The sequence below is a fragment of the Nelusetta ayraudi genome, unplaced genomic scaffold (assembly GCF_046127955.1).
Source record: "Nelusetta ayraudi isolate G7.1 ecotype Tasmania unplaced genomic scaffold, CSIRO-AGI_Nayr_v1 ptg000034l, whole genome shotgun sequence".
Lineage (NCBI taxonomy): Eukaryota > Metazoa > Chordata > Actinopteri > Tetraodontiformes > Monacanthidae > Nelusetta > Nelusetta ayraudi.
Genome location: NW_027466084.1, coordinates 6,064,381 through 6,074,904, shown reverse-complemented (window position 1 = coordinate 6,074,904; position 10,524 = coordinate 6,064,381). Strand labels below are relative to the sequence as shown.

General features: G+C 44.8%; 1 protein-coding gene across 1 annotated transcript in view; it reads left to right on the top strand.

Annotated features, from left to right (window-relative positions):
• Positions 1-9,351: 9,351 nt before the first annotated feature.
• The window catches only part of LOC142892538 (uncharacterized), a 317,526-nt gene continuing 316,353 nt past the window's right edge, over positions 9,352-10,524 (top strand). Inside the window, exon 1 of the mRNA XM_076032750.1 lies at positions 9,352-9,862. Coding sequence (XP_075888865.1) covers positions 9,729-9,862 — 134 coding nt within the window. The 5' untranslated portion in view covers positions 9,352-9,728. The remainder of the gene's footprint in view (positions 9,863-10,524) is intronic.

Sequence of the window (10,524 nt, the reverse complement as noted above, 5' to 3'; positions counted from 1 at the left end):
TGCTTTTCTTCCGATAGGCTGAGAACAGGCGAGGAACTTTGGCAGGTGTCGGTGACTGCTCCTTGTCATCTTCACCACCGCTGCTGTTCTCTTGACGTACAGTGACTTGAGAAGCATCAGCCAAGACATGATCTGAAAAATGTCCACAAAAAACATGGTTAGTTACATTATGTTCATCAGATCATGAGCTTAGTTATACAAATAGTGATGATTAAATTAAGGAATATATAAGTTAAGGAATCTATCACAAGTAAACTTACCCATTACCATCTCCTTCACATCACTCTTGACATCATTTGGGATGGGAACATCATGCTCCAGCCAAAAGAGGCAGTAGTATGGGTCCAGTAGTGCAGCCATCAGTAAACCTTATCTCCAAAGGGCAGGTCTCCTGCAGGCTTGTCCGACTCCTCCATTCTGACATTTACGAACATCCCCTGAAACAAAATCAGATCATCAAATTCAGCTTTACGGTCAGATCACAGGTTTACAGAAGTAAAGAAGTGGGTGAAAATGTTTTGTTTTTATAGCTACCATCATACCTGAAAACGGCGTTGGAGGGACTGCTGTAGGGCTTTCACTAAACCGCGCAGGTAATGAGCTTTCTTCTGCATACTGTTGAGGTGGCTGTTGAGTGATAGAATGCTAGGGAGAGCCGCACTGAGAGTAACCACCTTCTCTGCTTGTGTGAGATCTGTTGCTTGAAGAAACGGGCCCAGAATTTCCACAAGCTCTTTCAGCTGGCTCAACTCTCTGCCTGTTAGGCACAGGCTTTTGTGTCTTTCATCTTCCAGGAGAGTGTTAAGGCTTTGGGGATCAAGGTCCGTGACTGCCTGTACAAGGCGGAGAGTCGAGTTCCAACGAGTTGCTACAGCAGAGGGGATGCTCCGATTGGCTCCATACGTTTTCTTAAAAGCTTCCTTAAGTCCACAAGTTGTATGAAGTAAACTGCAGAATTTTGTCACCTTTGCCAATGCACAGTTAATAATTTTGGTCTCTTTCAGTCCATCTCGCACGACAAGCTGCAATGAATGGGCAAAGCACTGCAGCCGCTGTTGCCGGCAGCTACTCTGGATGGTGTCCACATCTTCTTGGAGGGTTTGACCTGTATCCTCCCATAAGTCATCATTTTCTAGCTCATCATCATCTTCACCCTCGTCATCCAACTCATGCCTCTCAGCTCTAGTTGTTGAGGGGAAACAAACTGTAAAGGCCTTCTTCATATTTGAAGCCTTATCACTGATAATGTAATCTAATTTGTGTTTTACATTAAATTTGTCACATATCTCCTCAAATTGTTCACTGATTCTGATTCCAGTGTGTGAACCTGTGAATCTATCACAACTTAAGAGAACTGTCTGCAGTCTTGAGACACTGTTCTTCTCCATTTCCATGAAGTGGGCCGTTACACCTAGAAAGCCTCGCATGCTCCTGTCAGTCCAAATGTCCACAGTCACAGACACAGTGTCTGCTTTTTGTAATTTGGATTTGATCTTGTACTCTTTGTCGGATGCTAGATCACTCAGACGTCTGGTAACGGTGTTTCGACTTACTGGGCAGTATTTTTTCATCCACCACTGACATGAAGTTCTGGAAGCTGGGTATGTCAACCAAGGACAGAGGAAGGTTGCATGAGATGATGAGGTCATGAATTATGGAGTCAGTAATGGTCTTCTGTCGGGGATGGCCCTGGCTGTATGTTTTCACTCCTTGTTTTAGTCCCACAAAGGAATCGAGGCTGCTCTGAGTCTGACCCTCTTGGGCTTCTCCACAGGAAACTTTTTTGGCTGCCTTATATTCAGCATACCTGTAGATGAACAACATGGGAGGTTGCTCATTTTTGTAACACAAACACTAGTAGGGTTGCCACCTCCTAGAGTTTCAAATCCGGGACATGGGGGGGAGGCGGAGGCATCCCCGAAATATACGGGTAAAAAGTGAAGTGCGTATATTTACGGGAGGGTTGGCAACCCTATCTAGACCACAGACGGAAATCAAATGAGGTTTTGTCATTTTCCCTAAACAACGGGACAAATTGTGTCCCGGGAGAGATTTTATTTTTCCCGGGACAGGTGGTGAAAAAAGAGAACAATTCTGGGAAAAACGAGACGGGTGGCAACCCTAAACACTAGTGTGATAAGCTAGCGCAACAAGCTAGCGCAACAAGCTAGCTTGTAAAACGGCGGTAACCAAGCCGTGGTGTTTGTTTAACGTTACACTGCGGTCTCGTTAAACACCACGGCCCGACCGTTTCTTCTTGGTAATGCACTAAGCTAAACAATAACTAGACAATGTATGCAAAAACACTATGAGTACAACTTACCTTTCCTTGTGCACCTTTTCAATGTGCCGCAGGAAGTTGCTGGTTGTGGAACCTTTTTCTTTTATTGTCCTTTTGCAGCATTTACATTTTGCACTTCTGTCTCTGCCGTTCTGTTTGAAGTTTGTGTAGCAGTACGTTAATATAAAGGGTAGCGAACCTGGCGGTGGACTTTCTTTAGCAGCAGCTGCTCCACTTGCACTTGCCATGATGACTGATAATGAAGGAGAGAGGGAGGGATGTGACGCGATGCGTCGCGCATCGGAGGTGGTTTTGTGAAAAATAAATAAATTAAAAAAAAAAAAAAAAAAAAAAAAATTAAAGATTGCCCACGAGTCTTTGATCTCGAGTCGAGTCAATTCTCGAGTCTTTTAGGGTCGAGTCCGAGTCGAGTCTGGAGTCTCCAAAAATGCGACTCGAGTACGACTCGAGTACGAGTCTTTAACTCGAGTCCCCATCTCTGGGTACTGGTATGGGCAGGTATTGTTAAAGATGAGCAGTTGGACCTTTTTGGGTTGAATATGGACTCAAAATCAACTCTCAGACCTACTGCCAATTTTTAGAAGACACTTTCTTCAAGCAGTGGTACAGGAAAAAGTCTGCATCTTTCAAGAGGACTTTGATTTTATGCAAGACAATGCTCCATCACATGCATCAAAGTATTCCACTGTGTGGCTGGCCAGTAAAGGCCTTAAAGATGAAAAACTAATGACATGGTCCCCCTTTTCACCTGACTTAAACCCTATTGAGAACTTTTGGGCCGTTCTTAAGCAGGACATTTAGAGTAAAGGTAAACAGTGCACCTCTCTGAACAGTGTTTCGGCAGCTGTACAAAAAGTTGATTCTGACCAGATCAAGAAACTGACTAAACTCCGCGAATGGAAGGCTTGTGAATGTTATTGAAAAGAAGGGTGGCTATACTGGTGACTGTTTTTTTTATTTTTTATTATTAATATTCGGGACTGAGCCTCAGCGAAGGCCTGCTCTCATCATTATTATTATTATTATTATTATTATTATTATTATTATTATTATTATTATTATTATTATTATTATTATTATTATTTCTGAAATGTTTATTTGTTAATTCTGAGGGGTTTTTTTATTCTCACGTTAACATGTAAAAATAAACAAGTGAGATGCGAAAATCTTTGTTTTTCATTTAGTTGCATAATAATTGTGCACACTAATAGTTTCCGAATAATGGTGTACATAAAGATATTCTCATAAGGAAGCCAGAACTTCACTTTTACTACTTAAATGTTCAGGTTTGATGGTTTGTTCACATTTTGGATAGATCAAAAGCACTCTAGATGTACAATAGCAAAATTAATCCTCAAAAATACAACTTGCCTAATAATTGTGCACACGGTGTAGACGGTACCGCTGCGGTTCCGACCCGACTCTGTTCATGACAGACAGAATCTTCAGACATCAAGAACCTGATTCTAACTCCACTGGTAGTTTGGTGGCCTGCAGTGCTGGGATGCTTTGTTTTGTCTGTCACTGTGGTCCATTGAAGCAGCTCCAGAGAGCTCTTCCTACACACAGAGATGTGAAGGTGTGAATGGTGTTAGTGAATGGAACTCACTCTGCCGTAGGTAGTACATGGTGGCGACGCCTCCACCAGTCAGCACAGTGTTGAAGATGGTGAGCTGCTGCAGCTGAGAGGTAGACACCCTCATCTTCTGCTTCCTCTGCAGACTCTTCCAGTGAGCTCACAGGACAAACTGTTGCACAGAAGATCATGTGGAGATCCACAGTGGGACATTTCAAAGAGATGGTTGCTTCTTCAAGCCCAGGCCAAGACCATGGTGCTCATCAACAGACACACTACACTATTGATTTTATTATGTTAATGACTTTGTAAAGTGTCTGAGGTTTCTAAAATGTGCCATACAAATAAAATGTATTAATATCTATCTATCTATCTATCATGCTTGATTACTACTATTACTGATGTACTACATCTGCTGAAGTTCCACAGGCTGTCTAATACATTCAATGAGTGTTTGTGACCAGTGTATTCTTTCTAATGATCCATGAAAATACGTGTGAACGAAGTGAAAATACACCAGGCCAGGCAGAAAGTACCGTGCCGCACCGGTAGGGGGCAGTGACGTGCCGGGAGGCTGATGACTGACTGACTGACAGCGCTATCAGGTGCAGTCAGGCACAGACGTAATAAATGAGTGAATGACGGTGGCCAACAGAGGTACAACACCGCCCCCAAGTGGTGAGCACTAAACAACACATGTGTGGGAGCTTTCTGACAGTGGCCACCTCTCTTTGGGCTGCAGCCAGTGATGGTCTTCATCCTCTCCCACACCTCCCTCATATTGTTGTTCTGCATCCTTTCTTCATTTTTCCTTCTGTGCTGCTCCCTCGCCTCCTTGACTTGGACTCTGAGTTCCCTCTGGACCCGCTGGAACTCCTGTCGCTCAGCATCTTTGAAGACCTTCTCCTGGTTCAGAAGGTCCTTGATGTCGCTGGTTCTCCAGGGCTTGTTGTTGGCAAAGCAGCGTCCAGATCCAACTTGAACAACAGCATCCATACAGAAGTTTCTAAAGTCCGTAGTGCAGTCAACCATCTGGTCCATGTTGTGGTTGTGAGAGCCCTGCAATGCGTTCCAGTCTGTGGAGTCAAAGCAGTCTTTCAGAGGCTGCTCCATGTGACCAGCCTCTCTGTCGTGCCTTGTCTTGTCCAGTGGGTGAAGGGCCTGGGTTCTGGTCCAGGGCCTGGTTCTGGTACTCTCTTGTCCTGGGGGTCCCCATCCATCCGGGGGCCAGGTTGTGCTTCCTGTCCTCCATCCAGGGGTGTCTGCCTCCCAGCCCTCTGGTCCTGGCTCTTCGGGGGGCTGGTGGCCTCTGGCCAGGGGGGCTCACTGCTCTGGACCTCTTCCCCACCGGCTCTGAGTTCATCTGTTTACTATTTGAATGAGTTCATTTTTGGATCATTAATTATGTAAACTAATATCTGTTGTTGTTTGGACACAATACCTGTACATTGTTGCCAGTTGCTCTCCCAAGCCCTCACTTCCATCCAATTTTTTCTCTCTTTTTCTCTCTCTGTCCCTCCCTCAGTCCTGGCCACAATATCACTCATCCATCAAAATAGAATCAAAGCAGTCATCAGGTCCTTCCTGAACCCACCCGTGTCATTCACACCCTGGGCTCACAAGCTCCGCCTTTGAGAATCAAATCTGTCAGCCATCATGAAGACATTCAGACACACTTCTGCTGCTCATGATGGCCAGACAGGACAAGGGGAAAAAAAGATTCCCCTCTGTCATTGTCAAGAAACATTTGAACATTGACACCATCACCTACCCTCACATATATTTGTATTTGTATTGATTTATTGAGCACAATTTAAAACAAGGAGGGAACGAAGCCCAAAGGGCTTGAACAGAGTTCTACTCCCATCATCTACAATCAATCCAAGGTCAAATGTCAACATAGGAAGAGAATCATTTCAAACAACAGACAACAATATACAATACATTGAACAGTTCAAACATAAGGAGATGTTTTTTCAGTCAGTATATTTGCAGAACACACACAGTGTGTGTTGAGGCCAGTCAGGTTATTGATTCATCATCTCCCTCCTCCACAGTCACTGGGTCGGAACCAGAGCTGCTCTTAAGTGCTGCTGATAGAGCTAACAGGAAGTAGCCATCTGCACAGGGCTGCTGCTGATAGTGGAGCATCACGTGTGCTTCAGTAATCATCCAATCAGGAGTGTTGTGCTATGACTTTGAGGTTGACTTGTCAGGGGGAAGCAGTGGAATTGTGTGTATTTTTGTTTTGCTTGTGAGAGTGATGGTAGGGAGCCTCTAATGTTGACTGAAGGCCTTCTATTGGCTGCTTTTGTCATTTGCCACTTCATTGTGGGTTGGTCCAGAGGGAGGGGCTTGCTAGTTAAAAGCTGACCACCAAGGCTCAGGTGGTTGTGATGAGGCAATTCAAAGCAGAAACAAGGCATTGAAAGTCTTCAAACAGAATCTAAATGATCAGAGTCTTATTGTATATCAAATATCACAAGCCAGGGTAGGAAGAATCATAAAGTGTGCAAAGAAAGAGTATTGGCAAAGGTTTTGCCACTCAGTAGGGACTAGTGTTTTCAATTCAAGAGGAGCAATTTGTCATCTCAATTGAAGCATCCAGTATTCAGAGACATTTTGCTTTTCATGCTGAGCTACGTGAAAACTCTGAAGTCACTTCTACTGATCTTTTGGGGCCGTTGGAGTCTCAGTCCATGGTGGGACTCGAACCAACAACCTTGTGATTCACAGTTAGTTGTCTTATTAACTGAGCCATGTGTGGGCTGATGGGATGCAGCTCCTGGAGAACTGATTGAAGCTCTTCTCTGAACAGTTGAAAAAATCTGCATACAATGTTGTTTTTTTCCAAGTACAAAGAATTTTAAATACTTTCATTAAAGGTTATTAAAAAAGTCCTGTGGTAGCTTAGCACGAGACGGCGCTACTCCAAGCAAAATCTCAACATGTCTGAAAACCAGAAAAAAACACATGCTATAGTATAAAGTACAAATATACACAGTAAAAACCTGGTCATGTGGTACCATGTGGGATTTGAACCCACATCTTCTACAACCACAGTGAGAGATTTAGCCTACTGAGCTAACCACCTTGTTAGCCTGAGCACTGTGGAGGTCAATAGGTCACCCTGTTCATACATCCTATTATACAGACCACTGCTTCTGGTAAACACGTGACTATAAACTGTGTCATTATATCATACAGTGACCTATATATGATTGATTTGATGCTGATGATCTTCTATTATTCATCACTGATGAGGAAATGAGTTGAAGAATCTTTGGTTTTGGCAACTTGTTGTCCTTTGTTGTGTGTCTGTGTCGCTGCTTGTCAGTGTGTGTCAGTGTGTGTGTGTCAGTGTGTGTCAGTGTGTCAGGTGAAGCACTGAGGCCTATGTAGTTCTTTGCTTTCTCAGCGCTGAAGACGGTCTTGTGGGGACCAATGCTGACTCCCAACACAGAGCTCCCCCTTCCCTCTTTTCAAACTCTGTTTGAATTCCATTTTCAAAGAGTGAGGAGAATTTTCTTTCCTCTTCATTGTATCTAAAAGGCTTCAGCTCCACTTGGTGTGTTGCACTTGTACAAAGTGACTGTGGCTGTTTGTTTCTCCTGCAGAGTCCAGTGTTTCAACGCACCAATGTCAAGTCACTGCTGTCTATTGATGTAGTGACATCCCTGCACAGACCTCAGGAACCTGCTTAGCAGGTTAGCAGGTTAGCTCAGTGGGTTAGCCTGCTTACTGTGGTGCTGAAAACCAGGGTTCCAATCCTGGTTGTTGGTTCAATTCTGAAGCAAAGCCTCTTTTGTTCTCTTGCTACTTTGAACCAAGCCCAACTCCAACACTAAGTGAGCCTCTAATCCAGGGGTGGGCAAACTGTTTGACTGGTGGGCCATAATGGCTTCTACAATATGACAGAGGGGCCGCTTTCTCATTGGAGGAAGACATATATCAGGGGATGTGTAGACAACATGTTGCTTTAATGGCAATTAAATAATGAACACAACAAAATAAATGTTTTCATTGTTTTCTATTTCATGACTTAATGACTATTAATATAATTCCTTCAAGTTTGGTCGGCCGGATTGGAGAGTGTAATTGGCCGCATATGGCCCCCGGGACGTAGTTTGACTTCAAACCTGGATCCTCTGACATAATTCCTCCCTTCTGAACAGGCCAGAGGTGGAATCATCTTTATATGACCTTCCGTTCCTGAAATACACGTCTTTGACCTATGAATTTGACCTTTGACCCGGTTCCAACCGTCTGACCCCTGATTCAATTGTTCCGTTACAATCAGGCTCCCTGAAACTGGGAGCCTGGGCGGAGTTTCAACTCAACAACAGGAAGGTAAAGTCAGTGAATGTGGCTTTGAACAGTGCCACTGATCCCTCTGGCCCTTGACCTTTGACCCTGAGAGAGAGAGATTATTTCAAGTCGAGGCTTTTTAAAGGTCAAATGTGATCAGAGCAATGATACTTCAGCATCAAAGCTTCTCTACAATAAATGCAGCATCCTGAATGCTGCTCATTGAGATGTGTGTGTGTGTGTGTGTGTGTGTGTGTGTGTGTGTGTGTGTGTGTGTGTGTGTGTGTGTGTGTGTGTGTGTGTGTGTGGCCAGCAGAGGGCAGTGTTACTGCAACTTGCAGTCATTTGCAGCCATTTTGAAGCAGTGGCTCCAGTGCTTGGATGTTTCCCACAAGCTTCATTTGTCCATCACTGCTTTGTCCTGCAGTGTGTTCTGCTCCTTGTGCAGTTTCTGCCACTGTTCTCCTGCCACTGCTTCTGACACAATGTTTGCTGCCCTTGTCTTTTGATGGAGTGAGCAGCTCCTTGAGGACCAGACCATCTTCACCTCTTGCACTCCAACTGCTCCTGGGAGCCACAGCCACACTGCACCCTGGCAGAAAGAGAGGGGCGTGGCTGCACTTCAGCTCAACACAGCGTCATGTGATTTCAGGGAAGTGGGAGCAGAAACACTGATCATAGAATCTAAGAATCAGAAAATATCCCAAGAGCACCTCAAAGTCCAAGTGCTTCTCCGTCTGGCTGCATGTTGGCTGCAGGCAGCAGCAGCAGCAGGAGTCCTCCTCTCTGTTCACAGAGGGTCGCTCTAGGTGGACACAGGTGACTTCTTTCACTCCTCTCTCAAACCATCTGTCTTCTGTGTCTAAAATCTGGACCTTTGAGTCTTGGAAGGAGCGGCCTTTGTCCCGGAAATACAGATGAACCGCTGACTCAACAGAGCTGTTGATGACAACACCTGCTTGATCATCAACACCTGATGTTGAAAAATCAACACCTTGCTATTGGTCGGTCCCATCAGCCTTGGCCCCGCCCACACCTTCACTGGTAATCTGATTGGATGTTGGTTCTGGGAGTGGATGGAATCTTGGAAACGGGTTCAAAAGGGAAAAGAAGGATTCTGAAATGGGATTAGATGATGTAATCCAATCCCCACCCAACTCTCTCTCTCTCTCTCTTACACACAGCATCATGTGACTTTCTGGAAATGTGGGAGCAGTTGAGGCGGCTGGATGGGAGGAGCCACAGTGAGCAGCAGAAACAGGAAAAGAAGCCTGAAGTGAAAGTTGTTCTGTGTCAGGCTCCATTTTGAAGCATAGCAGCAGCACCACCACCACCACCACCAACAGCAGCAGCAGCAGCAGTAGCAGTAGCAGCAGCAGCAGCAGCAGGTGAGTCCTGATTGACTGAATAACTCATTCAGTGTGACGCTAGTCAACAATGTGACTTCAGTCTGGTTGATTTCTTCCTGTTCTCTCGCTCCCAAGTGGAAGTCAGAGTGTTCTGAGCTCACTGCCTCACTTCCTGTTTGACCTCCAGCTCAAGATGAGTGTTCGAGTGGAGGAAGAGGAGGTCGGAGCAGCAGCGTCTCCAGGGTCCAGTGGGGTGTCTCTGAAGAGTGACAGGTCCATGGAACTACCTGCAACCTTCAGTAATGAAGCTGGAGCCTCTGGAAGACAGTAAGAACACTAATGTCCTTGTTTCTCAGTCTAATTCTAGTTTGATTTGACAGTGATAAATTCCTCAGAAGGTGAAAAGGTGTCAGATGTTGTGGTCAGTGGTCAAGAGAAGAGAATCTTTGACATGGTCACATTCATCATGTTGAAATGCAGCAAAGCCTTTCTGAGACTGAACTTTATGCAGTGGCAGGAATGTTTGATGCTCTGTCATAAAGTGCAGCTCAACTCCACTGAGATGAATTTCAATCCAAAGTTCAGTGCAATGTGACTCCACTGTCTCTGTCTGCTGAGAAACAAAGGGCCAGTTCCACAGAGCCACTGCTCAACCAGAGCCCACCAGGTGTCAACCACACCAGATAGAAAATATACATTTGATAGATGAATATGTCATCTAATAATATATTAGATGATGTGACAAGACCAGCCTAGAAAACAGCTACAAATCCATGACGGGCGCAACGTGGTGGCTAAAAGACGGCGTCATTAACGGCTGCGCTCCATTCTTTGTGGGTCAAATTCTTTGATTGTGAAGCTGCATGAAGGGATTGAATTTAGAAAAGAGAGCAAAAGACAAGAAGTGATTTGTGAAGAGCCCACTAGGAGGCCAGCAGGCTGTCAGTTAGTGTTGATGGAGACAATGATTCCATCCAACTAATGATGGA